The sequence below is a fragment of the Mytilus galloprovincialis genome, chromosome 8, assembly GCF_965363235.1.
Source record: "Mytilus galloprovincialis chromosome 8, xbMytGall1.hap1.1, whole genome shotgun sequence".
NCBI lineage: Eukaryota > Metazoa > Mollusca > Bivalvia > Mytilida > Mytilidae > Mytilus > Mytilus galloprovincialis.
The window spans coordinates 62,031,034-62,052,055 of NC_134845.1; the positions used below are offsets into that span (position 1 = coordinate 62,031,034).

Consider the following 21,022-nt stretch of genomic DNA (forward strand, 5'->3'; position numbering starts at 1 on the left):
GTTACCCCCTACAGACGCCATCAACTAAGAGCTGAACCACGAGTAGAAAGAATAAAATGTAAAAAAAATGAATTTGCGTATAACAGAGTTTCGAATATATGTCGAACACACTATAAGGCGCTTAAAAACTTTCAGTCATTGGAAGCTTATGGAGAGAAATAACACCAACCAGACTGTAGACTTTTGTGCGGGATTAGTGTAGCGACTGATTGACTTTTTTAAGAACTGTAATACAACAATAAAACTTATTACTAATTGACTTATTATTTCTAATAATATATTATCAATTTAGAATCGAATGAACTTGTATAACTGTCAGCCCCCCTTTTTTTCTAGCCCACCCACTCCTGTACGCGTACACCTTTTTCGTCTTATGATAGCCAGCAATGATAACACAAAAGCAATTGTCATATAGAATGTTACATAATGATGTTCTAGATAAATATCAATTAACCAAGACGCACAGGATTTTAATTTTAAATATTGAAATCTATAATCAGTGTTTTGACACGGTCCCCAAATTTAAAGTCTAATTTGTCAACCTCAGCGTCGAGAATATACCTTTTCGTAACATGTCTAATAAACATGAGATTTATAGCTACGATTGAGATTAATAATCTATTATGATTTTGTATATTTAGATATTGTTAGAATCTTAATTTGTTATATATCCTTACCATGCCGAAGCATCAAGTCTTGCTCTTTTTTGAGTTCATTCTTCAACTTTTGCGATCTTTCGAATGTATGCTCGGGCATTGTACATCGATACATTTCTATTGTCCGTCGTTAATAGACAAAAAATACTTATTCTTTTTATTTGTATATTATATATTACCAAACATTTATTTTTATTTTTTTGGAAAATACTCCTCTTTACTCAGTAATTGAATGTAAGTTTTCTCGTTTGAACTGTTTTACATTGTCTAATCGGGGCCTATCATAGCTGACTATGCGGTATGGGCTTTGCTCATTGTTCAAGGCCGTACGGTGACCTAGAGTTGTTAATGTCTGTGTCATTTTGGTCTATTATGGATAGGCGTCTCATTGGCAATCATATCACATCTTCTTTTTCATATTATACTTTCTATAATATTTCTTAGAATTGTTGTTTGTAAAGATGAACCAGCAAGTGAACCGTGTTATTGCGTAAGTTAAACTAAGGCAACGGTATAAAACTGTGCGCTGACATAATTCTTCTCAGAATCACATTTATTACTTCATAGGGTAAGTACCTTTGTTCAATTGTTCATTTAAATTAGGCATTTAATTTTCAAACTATTTCATTTGAAATTATAAGCATACAGTGAATAATACGACAAGTATTTAAAATACGACATTTTTAATATGTGTCATCAGATGTTTGAATGGTGTCGTTTTATTTGATTATATTTAAACTGTATTGAAACGACGATTAAGTTGTGTTTTAAAGGAAACATAGTAACAAAGAATTAGTCCATTTGTAGTAATGAAGTTAAAAAAATATATTCTACTTAAAATAACACATGCAAATGCTTTATTACTATTAATCTGTTTTAGTTAAAAAAAAAAGAAATTGTACATGAAAATCTATATTATTGAAAATGTTAATGCACAATTGGCATTAATACAATTGAAAATGTAAATGGGGAATGTATCAAAGAGATAGAAACCCATCAAAGAGCAGAAACCAAACGAAGGCCACCAATCGGTCTTCAATATAGCGAAAACTGTTATTTGCTGTACTGAAGACCCTCCGCAGACTTTTTTCATTCTGAAAATTTTATTCCATGTCAGAACGGCATAAACATATCATGTTCACAGATAGGAGTTATCGGACTTTGAGTAATGTTTTGACAATACAAAAACGTATCATTCTAAGAGAGAAAAAACATTTAAGATTAAGTCAAAGAGACTTACATGCTGATACATATTATCGAGGTCATGCATGTTTAGTTGCTTTTTTTAAACTTTTTTTTTATTTGGGAATTTCTTATACATCAACTATGCTATTTGTTCTGTCTCATGACTATCCGTATTTGGAGATGAGTCGTTGCCCTTCCCTTATTACAAGTCTCATAATTCAGTGTTACTTAATGCGACAGCAATATACAGAATCCTGTTTTATTTGAAAGTCAATACCACATTTAAAAATCAAGTCATTAAAAGCAAATATTTAGTAATATACATGTGGTCTCTTCAAATTTCTTAAAATGATTTGATAATGCCTTCCTTGTTTTGTCATTAACCAATAAGGACCGAGCCATAAAGTATTATGAAATTAAAATAAAACTGTAAGAACTGTGTCGTTTCAGGGAGAACTTGGAGTAAAAAGCAACATGATTAAGTATATAGTATACACAATGTTATACATTAGTAAGGTATGGTTTAAAGAATTTTTGTTTTATATGAAATACCTATTAAATTTTGGAGACAGAGTGCGGACCTTGTTTAAAAAAATTGCATATATTGGTAAATGGATGGTATGGTATACCAAATATCTGCTAAACCTTCATGACGGACTACATGCAATACGAATATCCCTCCAACCGGTCAATGCCAATCAAGAAAATGCAGTTTATAATATTACTGTACAAGGAAATGGAATAGCGGTTCAATTTAATCAAATCGAAATAAATCAAGAAGCAGGTAATGGTATACACAATTTTCAAGCCGAAGCTAATGGTGTACTCCCATTGGATATTTCAACCATGATTGTAAATAGAAATGGTAATGACGGAGTTCCTGAATTGTTCTTTCGTTGGATAGAAATAGATGGAGGAAATAGATTTTCCTTTCATAAGAAAATAACGCGAGAAGGTTTTTCAAGTAGGAAAGATACGCTTTTACCTCAAGATGAAGGCAGTCCATATCATAGAGATCTACGAACCTTTAATCTTGCTGAGAAAAGACTTAAATATGGATATGGATTGTATAATGGAAATGATACAGAATTACCGGTCAAGGTAAATATCAATATCAATTCCTAAATATATATACATGTATTATGTCACTTGTATAAATACTTGCCATTAAACTGATTGGGATTATTGAATGTTATGACATTCTACATTATAAAAAAACAAACGTGCATTTTGAGCCTGTTCAAATACTCCTTCCCGTGTATGGTTGTAAATTGCTCCATAAAAATGACACAAAAGTCATTCCAAATTGGTCTGAAATCATTTCCTCCTTATAATTTTTGTTTAATTTTTTAAAGATTTTGACATTTCCATTAAATATGGGTTTTAAGGAGAATTGAGGCATGCGTACTAACATTTATGCATTCCCTTTCTTGCCGATTAGGGCTGATATCTAAATTTATACATATCTAACGTATAAAAGATTTGAAAATATAAAAACAGACTATTGATAAAAAATTGTTTTAAAAGGACAATATCGCCTTTAAAAGTGCAACAACTACGTTTTTTTTTACTTATTCGTAGAATTGTCATCTCGATAATTTTTGCCTCTTTAATTTTTTCTCCATCTGCTATAATCTACAACACATGAATAATAATTAGCGCAAAACATTGATTAAAATCCCTCTTCAATGTCTATCATATTTAGCCAACTTACAATTGCAACAATCTGAATTATTTTGAGTTTTGATCTCGGTTTTACTATGCCTTAATATATATGTTTTATTAATTGCCTTGGTTTTTCGATAACAGGTTAACAATCAAAATAATAAAAAAAAAAAAACAACGAAGATTTGTAGATTTGCTGTCTAAAGTTCCCTTTTATCTATTATCGATTCTCCTATCATAGGTCGGTGGTTTTCTCTGGGTTATTCGGCTTCCACAACCAATATAAACTGCCCAACACGAAATAGCTCAAAAGCGGTGCTTAAAAAATGGTGTTACAACACCAACACTCAATCAATATACTATATCAGAAAGTATGCCTGAATTTCCACAGCAGTTACCGGTCTTGGATGGCTGTCATTCAGCTTTCTATGAATTTCGTCCCATAGATGTTCAATGGTGTTAAATTCCAGACTTAAAGCCGGCTTAGGCATATTTATCATGTTCATGCAATATGCAGATTACGAACGTAAATTGTCATCTGGAAAGCGTTGTTTTGATAATGTGTAACATATGGCACAACAAGCGGTCGTAGAACTTTATCGGTTTAACAGGCTGCATTGACAGCATTTCCTCTGCCTGATCCAATATTTTGATAGAAAACAGGCCCTACTATATGGTTCAAGCCTTAACTGCCTCATACCATAATGCCCGAACCTGCCCAAGGGTCTCTTTTTCATCATACAGTTATCTTTAAATAGTTTGTCTAGTCTTCTACAGATTCGTGTCTTGTCATCTGCATATGAAATGATGTACGACTTTCGTCTTAAAAGATAATCGTCCTTGACCAAAATAATGATTCCGGTAAAGGTTGTTCTAAATGTTAATAGACGACGAATGCTAACTACATTTACACGTAATTTTAAAAGCTCACTTGATCTTTCAGGTTAGGTGAGATAAAAAAATTTGACAAGAAAAAAATATGTATACATATATATATCGGTCCTTTGTTGATTTTCCGGTCTTTTTTTTTTTCATCTATCAACGCTATGCCTACATCTTTGTTGACATCAAAAGTTTTAAATGCATGATAGCATGATATCTTCGCTCATCTGATAAACAATAAGTCATTTATTTCGTTACAAGAAATATTTGTTTAAGTCTTCCTTATTCTGCGATAGATATCATGGTTTTGTTTTTAAAAGTCTGTCTGTACTTAAGCAATTCTTCTTGTAAAGGGGATATCACATTTTATTCATGACTATCTTATTCAAATAACCCGTTAAATCAGATACTTTGAAGCCCGTTGAACCTTTGAATAAACTAATTCCTAAAGATAATCAATTAAACCCCTTCAAATCATGTTTTAAAATGCTGTTATTTGTCAAGCAAAAAGTTGATAAACCTTATATTCTTACATCCTGTAATTGTAATTATGCAATGCAAAAGTTCATGCGTTTCCAAGACTGTTCATGATTCTTAACGTTAGTTCCGAGTAGTTCGTAAAAGAGGGGCAAAAGATACAAGAGGGACAGTCAAACTCGTAGATCAAAAATAAACTGACAACGTCATGGCTAAAAAAGATAAAAGATAAACAGACAATTGATAGATCTCAAGAGCCAACATAGAAAACTTAAAACTAAGAAACACGCACTTATTGGTACTTACCTCAAGGAGAAAATAATTGATTTGTTTTTTTGTATAAGTATTTGATATATCAAAAAGTAACTAAGTTTTGTTGTCTGTAATATTTGGGTTTTTTTTCATTTATTTTTGTCATTTATCTTGGCGTTTTTTTTATTACAATAGATTCACATTTTTTGGGTGATTTTTTGTCAAAGATTTTCCTCACTGCTGATAACACATCGTATCAAGTTTGTACTACATGTATATGTGAGTGTCTTCTTTGAGATACATATACAAACAATATTGCATATAGTAACGAATTGAATGTTCATTCGAGTAACACTTATTAATAAGTACATATCAGGTGGATTATAATCTTTTTGATGAAAATTAAGTTCAAATTACACCCAGCTCTTGAGCTCTTGTGCTATTTTTGTCTTCTTGTCTTTTTCTTGTTTTGATTATTTACTTTGTCTACCTCGTCTCTAAATGCTATTTTATTTTTTTCTTAATTGACATAGTTTATGTTATAGGTGATTAAGATTAGAACCCATTGTTAACTGCAGCAAAATTTTCACTGACATTTTTACACATCGTTGTAAAGGAGTAGGTTCAGTAAGACCCCTTTTTGGCCCCAACATATAGCAGTTTTACAAAATTGTGAAAATGTAACAATTTAGCTATTTATTAGAAGGACGAATGCTTTTGCTACACAAATATGGGCTGTTTTTGACAATACAATGCACATATATTGGGTAATAACATCATTAAGTCATGCTAAATTACTGAAATCTTCACAATTTTAGCATTTTAGTTAATTTAAGTTCCGTCTTAATTGAAAGTGGCCGCATTCGTGTTCATTCATAATATTGAAAAGTAAGTTGTATTTGATGATAATACATAACATATATAAAGGTTGAGGATGAACATGGATGCGGGCACTTTCATTCTTGACAAAAACCATCTGAAAATTGACGATTTTGTGCATATTTGATAGATTTTTCATATCTAAGCTTGAATTGGAGCGTTTTTAATGACTTAAACAATTCAAATCTTTCACATCAACTAACTGAATAAATTGAAATAGACACTCAAGTGTTTAAAAAGTGTCCAAAATTTTTCGTTTGATGAACATGAAATTTGAGGCCAAAATCGGCCCTTACCGGACTTACTACTCCTTTAATGGAATTGTATGCGACTGTCCTACATAAAAGGTTTAGCTATCTATATAATTAGATTTAATCTAGTATTGTCTGCATCAGAACAAAATAAGGAATATAACAGTTGTTTTCTAAAAGATTGATGTTTTTGAGCTTTATATTTTGTCATTTCCGTTTTTGAAATTTCCTCGGCGGTCTGTATTTTATCTTTTAATTTTTTGGTAGCTTATGTCATTTTGATATAATTAAAAGCCACTTCATTAATCAAAGCAATGCTATACTTAAAAAAACGTCAACAAAAAAATATTAAATGAAGATCTACTATTATATAATCTTCTTAATTTAAGAATGCTTTACAAATTATCCTTCAATATCTTTACAGATTGCGAATTTGCCAGTGGAAGAGAATTTTTCATTCTGCTACGTTTTGGTAGGTATGGAAAAGATAAACTTTGTTCTAAATTACTACTTCTCATAATGATTTTCAAATATTGTGTTAGATAATACTGTTGTACATTTGATAAGAAAAGACATAATCGAAAAATCGTTATACAAACAGTAACATTCCAAGTGTTTAGAAAATAAATATATTATGTCTAATAAAAATGTCAAACTGATAACCGTTACTACGAAATTTAAATTAGAAGATGCTGTATGATTTACTAGTATACCGCTGTTCGAAATTCATAAATCGATAAAGAAAAAACAAATCCGGGTTACAAAGTAAAACTGAGGGAAACTCATCAAATATAAGAGAAGTACGACACAACAGAAACACAACATTAAAATGTAGCACACACAGAAACGAACTATAATATAACAATGGCAATTTCCCTGATTTGGTACAGGGCATTTTAGAATAAAAATGGTGGGTTGAACTTGGTTTTGTGGCATGCCAAACCTCCCGCTATAATAGCAATGTTAATTATAATATTAAAATGACAATATTACATGACAGGATTACAATACAAATTAAAGAGAGAAAATATAGGACAGAGCAATATATGAATAATAGCCAACAAATGTACCAGGTTTAAAAGAACAACAACAGGTTTTTAAGAGAGAATCGGTCCATTTTTATGTTTTTTTTTTTAGTGAAGATCGGGTGCTTTCGAGTAATAAAACATGCGATCAGGTCAATTAAATGCTATTTAGTTGTTTTAAATTTGAAAAAGAAAAAAAAAGGTATTTCTGATTTAAAAAGGAATGACTATTTTCTAGTTTATAACTGTAACTAAGAGAAGGAACATATTGTACATTCCCAATAAATCACCACTGAGATGATATCAAACATTATTTTCCCGAAAAACAATCTCAAATGAGCCGAAGCCGAGATTGTTAATTTTTTTTTTTTTTCGCTACATAAGTGACATTTTATTTGCGATGGTGAATATTCATTCATTATTGTCTTTTAATGATAAAATCTATTCTATACATACTTAACTATGACGACACGTACACAACAACGTAACAGTTATTAGAAAACAACAGAAGTGAAGACATTGTTTTTTATTTAATATCTTTGAAAATGTTCTTCTTGGGCTAAAACGTAGATATTACCCATTGTCTTCTATTTATTCATGCAAATTCAATACATTGTCCTTTTAGTTATGAAGTTGAGTTTTGTCTACATGAGAGGTGACATTCGATAAATTGTTTCCACTGAGCCATGGGATAGACTAACTTATTCCTATCATATTATACATTCGAAAGCAGGTATTTTCACTTAAAGTATGAAAAACAATATCGATATAAAAAATCAACTTGACTCCATATAATTTTACAGAAAAATAGTATAATTCCAACCGCTGGAATGCTTCTATCTGAAGGATACATAATGTTCAAGATGTTATTGAATCGGTTTCCACATCTTCCTGGAAGGTGGAGATTCTTAGGAGAAATCAACACAGCTTACCAAATATATTTTAAAAAACCAAGGGTAAGAAGAAAATAATACTAGTATATCATTACATAAACTTATTATTACACATATTATAACATGTATAATGTCCGTTTCGATGACAATTCCTTCAGTTTTTACTTTAAATTATTGTCATTTAGATTTAAAATCATTTTCAATTTTTTGGGCGTTGCAGTATCTTCAGTGAATTCAGGGATTTATGATCATAAAAATATTATGTACTCATACACAAGATAAATGTCGATTTGAACATGTTAAATTTTCAGGGTAACATCAATTGGGAAGCTGATCTTCATTTTGCGCAGCAAAGACTTAATCAGTGCAATTCGTCGTTAATAAGGCGTGTAAATAACATAGATCAGATTGCAGACATCATGGACAAGTAAGAAAGATCCCATTTATAACTTGTGAATCTTTTTTTTTTCAAAACAATAATATTTAAAGAGATATGTTTTTTTTTCCTCCTTACGTTTTTTTTTTTTTTTTTTTTGAATCACAAGAAACTGAACAAACCATGTTTTGAATGCTATGAAATGATAATGACACAGTGCACTGGTCACATTTTTTCTGCATGAAGATTTATCATAAACACTAGATATATATGATATAGTAGTTTCAGAAGTTTAAATATAAAAACAAGAGAAGTGTGGGTAAAAACGATACAAACGGACTAGATAGATGTTTAATAGAATTGAGAATGATAACAAGGAATGTTTTAAGGGGACAACAACCCGAATTTGATTAATCAAAAGGAGTTGAAAACTAGGTTTAATTGTACGTTCATAATATAAGCTGAACATGTTAAACATGTTAAATTAGTATGTATCACTTACCCATTATTTCACAACGGTGAACATCATGAAGTAGAAGACCCTCGCTAGGTCTCTCAGTGTATCAGCGTCTTAAGAGAGCAGTATTCAAAGAAATATTCGCTACATGTATATTTTTCAATGCTATTTACGTTTGATATATCCTTCTTATGCTTGATGTAATGAGATAATTAAAAACGGAATGACTACGATATTTTAAAGCTTTTAGACATTATTGTGAGGTATGTGTTTTACCAACGGTGGAAAGCCGTATTGTGACCTCTAATTACCTTTTTCAACGTTATTCGAACTTTATAGGATATTATTCTCATGATCAGTAGTAATCAAACAACAACTCATTCATTAAAACAAAACAAAATACAACTTTCAAAGCTATTAGAATATTTGAAATATGTAAAATCATAATATACAATATATGTTTTGTTTTTCTTTCTTCCGTGTATGTACATGCTTATGTTTCATATTCCAAGTCTGCCAAATGGTGACCTCAATGCTATTGATAACGTCAATGCAGCGATAGTCGAACGGCAATTATACTTCACCAAAATCAACGTACCAGAAGGTTTAGCGGTAATGTAATGATTAAACTAACAATTCACACACACACACACACACACACATACACGCACATGTTCATCATGTTAAGCTCACCTTGCCTAACAGGCCAAAATAAGCTTTTCTAATCACTTTGCGTCCGTCGTCCGTCGTCTGTCGTCGTAGTCCGGCGTCGTTAACTTTAACAATATTATTCCTCCTTAAAATACTTGGCCAAATATAACAAAACTTGACACCATTTTTATAGGTGTATCTTGATAAAACGATTGTGTCCGACGACCCCACCTGCCAAACAACATTGCCCCCATGACTTAAATAGAACATAGGAGTAAAATGCAGTTTGTAGCTTATCTATACTATTAAACGAGAAGACCTCATTTTGTGTGTCGCTTCTCTTCCTTCCACGATAAATTAATCATCATGCCTCTGTGTTCTATAAGTAACATGCATAGTCGCATTTGTAATCCATTCTTATGAGTGTTCAGATTGAGATATATTTGGAGAAAAACAACAAAAAAGGAGTTCGGATATTGATTCCGACATCAGACTGACTTTTAGTCATAGATAAGACTTCCGGTTTGAAACAGCCACAAGTACAACCAATCGTATGATAGATAACAAAAATGAAAAATAGATAAGCCAATCAGAGCGTTCTCCATTACATGGTGTTTAGATCTCAAGAACCACAACTATTATATCTCCTTAGAGATGACAATTATTTTTCGCGTTTATCTACACGTTAACTACGATTATACTACTTCAATATATAGAGACTCTCTGTATTCTGTCTACTTTTTTCTTTGAAATGTTTACCATTTAAGGCGAAGTGTACGTAATTAAACTACACAATGGATTTTTTTAAAAATTTTACATATAGATTCTGCTTGTAAAAATAAATCGGAAAATAAAATAAAAAAAGGGGGTAACCGTTTTCGTTTTTGAGATACGAGCTGTTGAAGTTAACAGCATCATACACCAAAATTACAAAGGATATATAGGGAAAATAGTGAAATTCGACAGGAATTGTTACATTTCCAAGATTTTCTATTATATTAGACAATCGATTTTTTTTTAAATTTATGAGACGATTCTAAAATGTCTGAGGAATCCATTGGTGCAAAGAAAGTCCTTAGCAACCGTGCTACTTTTCAAGCTATACCCTGTTAAAGTTGAATCTTGAGTGTAAAAAAACAAAAAAACAACGACAACGTTATTGACGTCGCCGCAACAGTTACGACGTTTCATATAGTCCTATACTTGTATGACATATATACCGTTTTGTTGGAGTTCGTGTTGCTCGGTCTTTAGTTCTTTATGTTTTGTGTACTATTGCATTGTATTTGTCTATTATATTCGGGTGCGTTCGGAGATCGCCAAGCTAGAAAACGGTTGACATTTTCTTCATTATGAACTAGAACTATTTTCGACCTTGGTGCCTTATTTTTTGTTAAAATCTAAACACTGCGACGTGTTTCCAAAATCTTTGTTCCCATAAATCTTTATTTCATCAAGGTCTCTTCTCAGAATATCAGCCACCTGTCTGGCACAGGATAACAAATCAATATTTAAGTAAATTTAAATTGTGTGGTAATTCTTAGTACATTTGGGTAAATTAATCTTATCTTTGTGCCGCATAAGCATCCCTATAATTCAACACATCCCTGAGCCACGACATTATATATTTTATGCATTGCATGCGCTTCTTTTTATCACAATCCAGATCGGCTAGTAACCGTTGTATAACTTTACACGTCTGAAGACGAATATTTGCGTGAAACATTTTTGTATGATTTTTATTTCTGGAAATCAATCTGAAATCTACAACAGTCCATTTCCGAAAGTCGGGCTGGACCTTTACTTGTATGTGCATTCGGGATTTACACAAATTGTAACCCGAATAATTCAGTCGTATTATTCAGCTGATGTACGAATGCTACATTTCTCGTGTTGGAGAAAATGGGACATGGAAAGGGCTTGAATTATTCGAGTTACTCAACTTGGAACTCGGGAATATATTTCTAGCTGTTCGGAATTCGCGGAAACAAATGATTGTTTTTCGGCATTACGGTATTGAATCAATAGAGATACCAATTATTTCTTTTAACAAATTCGAATACCAGTCAGTTTATAGGACTTCAGTTTGAAATAGGGGCGGCAATCCATTCATTTTATCCAATCAATTGGAAAGGGGGGGGTCAACATTGATAGTCAAAACGGTATGGGCTTTGCTCATTGTTGAAGGCCGTACGGTGACCTATAATTGTTAATGTCTGTGTCATTTTGGTCTTTTGTGGATAGTTGTCTCATTGGCAATCATACCACATCTTCTTTTTTATATTGAAATATTCGAGAATAAACGTTGAATGTAAATTATATGAACTCCAAAGTCTCATATTATAAGACTAGTAAACCACAGGCTTCTCAATTCTTGTATGATCATGAACTAGGTGAAAACCTAGAGCTGACAGAGTGCGAGATCCTCATGGATAATCATCGAGGTCGTTAAACACCCCTTGCAGTAAACTTTTGTTAAATTTTAAAAAAAAAATCGAAATGTTATAGTCTGAACACATTTCACCTCTCATTCCACTAAATATTAAATTGCAGTTACAAGTATCACAAAACTTCCATGACCTCTTTTCTTTAACCATAATAGAGGGAGGAGGGAAGGAGGGATCCAGATCCCAAAATCCCGGGCTTAAAAACACGAAATCCGGCGAGGTCTCGAATTAAAAAAAATCTAAATCCCGACTACCCGAAATTCGGAAATAGAATTCCCGGATCCCGAAAGGGTCAATCCCGAAATCCCGAGCTCAAAAACAGCCTATCCCGGAGTTCCGATAAAGGTCCTACCCCTCTTCCCATTTGATACTTCAAAATTACATTCTCTAATTTTTAATGATGCACACAGACACAATAAAAGAAAACAGATTTCGCTATATATCTCTTCGAAATTTGAATTTGTGAAAGAAGAAATGACATGTTATATTTTATCTTACATGTGTACTTTCAATTTCAATATGGTTCTAAATTTAGATTTAGTTTTCCCATAAATTGCGGACGGAATAGAAGACACCTGTTTATTTTCTGCACATGTAGAAAAAGTTGAAAACTGGGAGTTGAATGACATTATTTTTACTTATTTTAAGATAAATGTTAGAGTGAGACAATTTTCAAGTTACTGAGTAATTTTTGGGACATAATTTGTTTATTTTTTGTTTGTTTTCCGTCTTTGTTCTTCCGACTGGTAAGTTTTGCACTAGTGGTCAAATTATTCTCTTGGTATCGTCGGATTTCTTATATGAATATAAATCATGTTCTTAAATTTTCAATTGCACAAAATACGAACATTTCAACGTCTTTTTAATTAAACAATTAAATTCACACGTCTTTCATTAACTATTTGTAACCTATTATAAAACTTTACGTTGAGTATTGTGTTTTTCGTTCAAGACTACGGCTTTTTAAAACGATATTGTTGGGTCAATTCAGGTTTCATTTTAATTAATTTGATATCAATAGAAGAAAAATTGTTACATGTTTATTTGTTTATTTGTTTATAATTTTGTTGTGAGGCGTTTTTTCTGTCTGTTGATATCCGAACACGAAATGCCTTCTCCTACGCGTCTAAAACAAAACAAAAACAGTGTTTTAAGTCAGGCTGCACACAGAACAACGTACAGATAACTTGCGTAACTAACGACGAACGTTTTTAATCCCGTATTCCGCTAGAGGCGTGCAATTACGTACACTTCGCCTTAAAAGGGGTCATACCAGTTGTATATAATTGAAATAAGTAAAATATGTGGAAACAAGAATGTGTCCGTAGTACACGGATGCCACATCGGCTCTATATTTACTGAGTTTGAGTTGATTGGACTTCAACTTCATCAAAAACTACCTCGACCAAAAACTTTCACCTGAAGCGGGACAGGCGTGTGGACGAATGCACAGACTATAAAAACATAATGCCCATAAATGGGGGCATACCGTAAATTCATTGTTGAAAGTGAAAGAAGCGATTTGGCAAAAATAAAAGTAGGGAAAAGATTAGAGGGAGGCAGGACCTTTTTCAGGACGTCGGGATCGATTGTTTTAAAGCTCCGGATTTTGGGATTGATCCTTACGTGATTTCGGGATATGAATTGCTTAAAATTTTGCATCTCTGGTTTGATGTTTTAAGGTACGAGATTTTGGGTTCAGGACCCCTCCGACCACCCCTCAAAAGCCTTAGTCGGTCTTAATCATTTATACAAGATTCATATCCTACCATTGGCGTGTTAATAAGGCTATAAAAGAAAATGGATTGTCTTAGAAGCACATTTTATTAGACTAAGAATGGTCTTTATATAAGGATTTACATTTATTTCATGTTTGAAGCGATGCAAATTTTAAATTTAATTAGACTTTTACCAAAAGATGCATTGTAGCAAAGGAGAAGAATAATTGTGGTCTGAGGCCAGAAACACGAAAATAATTGAATTTAACAGAAAGGAAACACATATCCGACTTTGGAAAAAGGTGTCTTTTATGAAATTCTCCATACATAATATCTTTTACAAAAAATCATCCTACAACAGTCCACAAGCTGTATATGCCCGCGATTTCGCGGGTGTATTCTAGTATCTATGAAACTAAAGCATTTAGTGTATATCTGACTTGAGTACAAATGTTCAACAGGTTGAGATCTATCTGCTCTAAATATTTGATACAAATCAGATAACCTATTGTTGGATTGCTATTCCTTAATTATCAATTTTAAGTACATTTTGCAGTTTTTGGTTAATATCTTGAATATTATTATAGAGAGAGATAAACTGAAAACTGCAATAATGTTAAGTAAAATAAGATCTACAAATAAGTGAACATGGCCAAAATCGTCAAGTGACCCCTCAATGAGTTATTGTCCTTTAAAGAATTTTTTTTTTTGAATTCTTAAACTTTTGTAACCTTTTACAAAAATCTTGTCATCTGAAACTTCTGAAACAAATTAAACTTAACTTTTCCACAATCATTATAAGGGTATTTAATTTATAAGATATATCCAATGACCCCGACTGCTAACTAACATGGCCGACATGGCTAAAAATAGAACATAGAGGTAAAATGCATTATTTGGCTAATACATATATCTCTCAAACTAAAACAACAGAATAATTATGGCATTATGGGTTGCATCCGTTGTAAAGAAAATGTCATATAATCGACACAGGCTTTTAGAGCCTTTAGTGTATTTGTACCAGGATTTTCAAAACGCAGGTTTTATAAATATTAAACTTCTTGGTGACAGATACTGGGTGAGACACGAGAAATACCGGTCTGAATCATAGTGGAGCGGCGAATGTTAAAAAGTCGCTTAGTTAACGATTTTAAATTACCTAAATACCTCATGGAATTTTAAGGTCTTAAATTGTCTATCGATTATTCAGCTTTAGAAAAATGTCGTTAATATCAAATGTGGTACAAATGACGTTAAAAATAGCCTTAACTGACGTTACCCAATTTGCATTGTATACCCCACTGCTAATTCGGTAGACAACTTTAATAACAAACCCGCTCTAAAAAATAATTTGTGAACAAAATTGGTAAATACAGTTATTCTTGAACTTCATTCAATATAAGGGCATTTCCAAAAAGTCCTATATGTAAAGCACAATGCATCTGAAAATGATTGAAATAACACTGAAAAATCATCGTTTTTCACCTAGCATTATTTGCACGTGCAGTATAGGTGTATTTTAAAGGTACAACAGTCAAGTCCGAATATTTGTCATAGATTTACCGACATTGTTGTGGTTTCTAGTTATGTTCCCACATTCAGCGATTTAGCGAAGGTCATTTTCAAGCATATTTCTTGTTCACTTTATAATTCCCAAAGCCTTTTGATTAATTTGAATTGTTTGACATTGTTGTTTACTCGTTTTTGTTGAATCTAACTGGGAAAGTTATCATTGTAGGGTTTGTTTGGTTTTCAGGTGTGTTTGTTTTGTTTTTATTCAATCAAATTGATTATTTAACAGTATCGTTAAAACTAGTCCCGGTAGATGCCGAGACAAATGCATTATCTGCGATTCTGTTGTTGAAGAAATTTAATAACATCAACAGAATCTGGAAGAAAAATTCTGATAAATGCTTTATCAAAGAGACGTGATGATTTGTTCAGTTACATGAATGAATTCTGCAATGACACCGCAAGTGAATTACCCGTATTTAGGTATCATAGGTCATGTTATAAAAGCTACACAAGTAAGCAGAATTTAAAACCAATATCATTTTCTTCAGCTGAAAAGGAAACACCTAATATAGATTTCGATTTATCTAATCTTTTGTGCCTGAAAATATTGATCACAATACATATCAAAGTGTATTATTTGCAAATAAACAAAAGGTTGAAAACCTGACATCCAATTTCATCTGCTGAAAGGTTAGTCAATCTTACAGATACTGCTGTAAGGTCATGTGACGCTGAAATGATTAATCGAACAGAGCAAGATAACATGACTGCACATTTTGTTTGATTTATCAGCTATGCATTTCGGATACTCTTTGGAAAACTTTTATCCTAAAGTATTGAAGAAATGCTATTTGTCGAAGTCAAATATCAAGGTTATTCTGTAACTGTTTTTATTTGGCTTTATCATGATTTGCATACCACGAACTACCTTCAAAAAGTTAAATAAAACGTTGTTCTGACGTCATGTGCAAATATGAGAAAGATTTTGTATGAACTAAAGCATTTCTACATAATACTACTCATATAATTTATTTAATAGATTATTAATTTTGAAAATATCAATAGTATTGTTTCTCCAGGGGAAAAAAGGATCTTTTAAGTGATGACCTTTGACCTTAATTTTCGGTATAATTGTACTAGATTTTATATTTACGACACATATTTTCAAAAACTACACGATTTCAGCTTTCCAATGAGCTATTAACATCCCTTTAGGTATTTAGGTAACTTAAATTTCTAAAATTGTCCTCCCCGCCGCTCCACTTTCAGTGAGAGGATTGTGTGTGCAAATAAAAGCAGTACATGTCATTCATGAAAGATAATCACAGCTAAAAAGCTTACATATTTTTTGTTGACTTATTCATTGTTTGTAATTCAGCAATATGAGTTTTAATTAATATTGAAACCTTTACAAAAAGGTTCCCTTCTATGTCTACAAAAAGGCTATGTATATAAGGTCACCAAAAAATGTTTAAAAGCGTATCATGTATAGGAATTAAATTGTACTATATTACCAATGCAATGAATATCAAAACCAAATTTGTTTGTGTTTGTATGAGAAACGCAGAAACAACTATTTGTTCAACAAAAATGGCATACATTAACCCCCCCCCCCCTTCCCGCTTTCCCTTCTTTTATCCCCTTTTCTTCTCATATCCCATCAAAGGCATAAATTGACTGATTTTAATCAATTTGGATGTAGTCCAGTTAAGTAAACTTTAAAAGACACTAGATTGACTTTTTTTTCAAATGGCCAAATACTATATGTCTTAGAACTAGTATTTGTATTAAACTATCAAGACTTTAAATATATGAGTATCGATAAAAACAAATGTGGTTGACAACTGTTTAAACTAAACTTTACAATACAAATTACTAAAACCTGTTATATTGATCGTTATATGAAACTTCACATCCCTTTTCTTTCAATATTGATCGTCATATCTATTTTAGCATCTTCAGACGTTAGATATCTTCCTGAATTTTAGTCAGATTACCTGATTTAATGCATTTTGAATGTATATGTCCACTTTGATATGACTGACCTCAACCTTGAACCTAAACATACGTGTTATACAAATATGTAACTGATTCAGCTACATCATGTATAAAGCCTAGCAAAATTTCATAGTGGCACTGGCATGTGCCTAGTTTTTGGCAAAAAGTATGGAAATTAAGCCAAATAGCTATTTTTTTCCTTATACATATTATAAGAGAGCACATGTATGATGTGATTATAACACCATTAGTGGATCGATGCGTCTGATTTTTGTATTTGTCACAATATTTGCATGTTATTTCAATAGATGATTACTAGTGCCATTATGACTAAATTCACATTTCAGAGGAATGTAGAGGGTATATTATTTAGATAATCATCGATCGTTTAAAATACATGATAGGGACAAATTTGTGTTTTGTAAATTCATTTGCTAATTTGTTGTCTCATTTGTTTTAATCTCGCATGTTGTTAATTTATAGATTACAAATACAAATCGTCCGTCGTCGTTAACTTTTACAAAAATCTTCAAATCTGAAACTACAGGGCCAAATTACAACAAACTTGGCCACAATCATCATTGGGGTATGTATTTTAAAAATTGTGTCCGGTTACCCGGCCAACCAATCAATATGGCCGCAATGGCTAAACATAGAACATAGGGGTTAAATGCAGTTTTTTGCTAATATCTCAATAACCGAAGCATTGAGAGCAAATCTGACATGGGGTAAAATTGTTGATCAGGTCAAGATATATCTGCCCTGAAATTTTCAGATGAATTGGACAACCCACTGTTAGTTTGCTGCCCCTGAAATGGTAATTTTCAGAAAACTTTGCTTTTTTTGGTTATTATCTTGAATATTATCATAGATAGAGATAAACTGTAAACAACAATACTGTTGAGCAAAGTATGATTTACAAATAAGTCAACATGACCAAAATGGTCAGTTGATCCCTTAAGGAAATCTAGATACAGATATACTATTATTGACAAAATATGATATTGGGAAAGTATTTTGCTGGTTTCGTGATAGTCGCAAGATTGCATTTGTTTGCTGATGTGGCGTAATTCAATTACCAATCATTCTATACTGGGTGATGATGTAATCAAAGTTATATTCTCGTTTATTCAACATAAACGAGTTGTCTGACAAATGTCACGTTTAACTATGATTATATAAAGCTTAGAAACATTCAAAGTCAAACACAACAATTTAAAAAGAAGGAAATACATGTCTGGCCATGTAATTGTGAAATAAGTCTAAAACCGGAATGCCATCTATCTTTGGTATGATGCGCTACTCTGTTAGCACTATTAATTCCTTGTCATAAAATATATAGCTCGTTTTAAAGGTTATATTTTTTTTTCGCCATTCATGTCCACTAGCTTGGCTCAGTAGTTGTTATTTGTTAGATGTTGTTTAGCTTTATATTCAATTTTGCCTCAATACAGGTAAACATTCGTTTATTTGAGTTGAGATATAATTGGAAAAAAAACTTTCTATGTAAATCTGCACATTTTTTTGTTTCTAGGTTCCTAGTCCGGTAGTGCTATTCAAAAGAACAAATAACGGTATTCATCCTGTTGCTATTAATCTGAATCCAGCTAATGGAGGACAATTTGTAAGTGAAAATGGTATATGATACATTGTATACATTATAAACCAGTAGATGTGGTATGTGTTGTGAAGGTATTTATCGTCGTTGTTAAGGGATATTTCACAGGGAGCCACTTATGAGATAGAACTATGATTGTGCTTTAGGATTTCTATACTGATAATCATGATCATGGTAATTTTCCTTCACTCGTTTGCCAAGTTTTTCCTACGGTTCTTGTAGTTAGAATTATGTCTGGACATCTGGGGACTACATATCGTTGCTATGGACTGAATTGGCAGCAAGAGTGGGACTCACACCATTTAAAGAATAAATAAAACGAACTGAGTGCTACTGGCCGGGAAATGATGTTTTTATTTATACTTTCTTTTCTTTCCTTTTTGATCAAAATATTTACAATACATAAGTTATACATATTATTAGTACGATCTTTTGACAAAATACAAGTATTTCTGTTTCGTACATTTCTGAATTAAACTAGTAAATTCTATGTCAATTAACTATGTTTTTTATATGCATCAATTCACCACTATTTCAAGTAAATTCACAAAAATATAACATCTGCTTTTGATTTAATTCCATTCATCCTATTTATTGTTCGTGGAGTGAATGATCGCATGAAGTTATATACTATGATGTTGAATCCATATACAGTTTAGTATATCTTTTGCTATTACATTAAGAATCAAATTGATACATTACATTATTGAATTATCTACATGTAATAAAATATCTTATTTCTTATAATTGATGAATTATTTCCTACATTAATCTTAAATGCATGTATCTAAACTTTAAATAAATAAAACTAGCTTACTGTTTCAAAAAGTAAATAAAAAGAACTCAGTTCTGCTTCCAGGAAAATTGTGTTGTCAAGGACCTAATTAAATATTTTGTATCGGTTCTGTTAAATACCTGACATTATTTCTCTCCCGTGTAAACTGAGCCTTTCTTGCAAATCATGTAATTTGTTGCTAAAATACTTGTAGCTCCATGATAAGCAAAATGCACTTCTTTGTGTTTGAAAAACATCCGGTTTAATATTTCTAAAATCAAATGAAATAATATTTTGCTTGAATTCCAATTTCTGATCTTTTCAATAAAAGATGATTTAGATTTTAACTATTATTTTGTATATATAAATCTACGTACATGCATTACAGGTGGTGTGCCTTTATGTTTTACTGAATATTCACGATGCTAAAGCTCATCTCCAATTCTATGAATATGGTTATAACCTTGGATGTGATATCAATGACATAAATCTGTCCGGCAACCTAATCAATAATTATGATTAATCATTATATTATTATTTTTTTGGCCTTTTATATTCTCTTTTTACATTTACTGTTCTAATCAACTAGAAATATATTTTTGTTTTACTAAGATCTATTTTATTTTAATTTCTAATTATTTCTAATAGCATCCTAAATCATTTCATAACATAGGAAAGATCTATTTTATTTTAATTTCTAATTATTTCTAATAGCATCCTAAATCATTTCATAACATAGGAGTGCCAATGAGACGAATTTTCCCTGCAAGACATAACATGATAATGTACATGCAAAATTATAGGGTAAAGTAAGGCCATCAACACAGAGCCGTGGTTGATGTTGAAAAGCAAGCTTTGGAGAGCAACAAAATGAAACATGCAAACAGATTTTGAGATTCATATTTTTTGTTCTACCTTTCTTATGGTTTATCCATTATGAATTTAAATTACCTTAATTGAAAAAGAACAGTACCCGTTTAAAATATATTCCTATAGCTTACTATTTTAGGGTTTCAAAGTTTGGCTGTTATATTGTTCCAATGATGTCTTTATTGAATCGATGCATTTCACAGGAACATTGCAACACCCAATTTTTTTTACTGACCGAAGACATCTAACATGACTATTTTGAACACTCAAAGTACTCAATACATTTAATAACCAAATTTAGGGAAAGTTTTCAAATGACCAACTAAAATAAAAACTATATCTAGTAAAGCCAATTAGGCATTATTATAAGATCTAATGGAATAACCAATTATTATGATTTTACCTACCATAATAAAAACAGTTTTAACATAA

The 21,022-nt window shown here is 31.7% G+C and overlaps 1 protein-coding gene across 2 annotated transcripts in view; it reads left to right on the plus strand.

Annotated features, from left to right (window-relative positions):
- Positions 1–1,151: 1,151 nt before the first annotated feature.
- LOC143042346 (allene oxide synthase-lipoxygenase protein-like) overlaps positions 1,152–21,022 on the plus strand; it is a 36,766-nt gene continuing 16,895 nt past the window's right edge. Inside the window, exons 1-7 of one of the 2 annotated variants that reach the window (XM_076214622.1) lie at positions 1,152–1,224; positions 2,292–2,942; positions 6,672–6,719; positions 8,076–8,228; positions 8,477–8,592; positions 9,511–9,610; positions 18,862–18,951. In XM_076214622.1, the coding sequence (XP_076070737.1) occupies positions 2,316–2,942; positions 6,672–6,719; positions 8,076–8,228; positions 8,477–8,592; positions 9,511–9,610; positions 18,862–18,951 (1,134 nt within the window). In that variant the 5' untranslated portion in view covers positions 1,152–1,224; positions 2,292–2,315. Of the gene's footprint in view, positions 1,225–2,291; positions 2,943–6,671; positions 6,720–8,075; positions 8,229–8,476; positions 8,593–9,510; positions 9,611–18,861; positions 18,952–21,022 lie in introns of those variants that run through there. The other variant, XM_076214623.1, reaches the window with a different exon arrangement.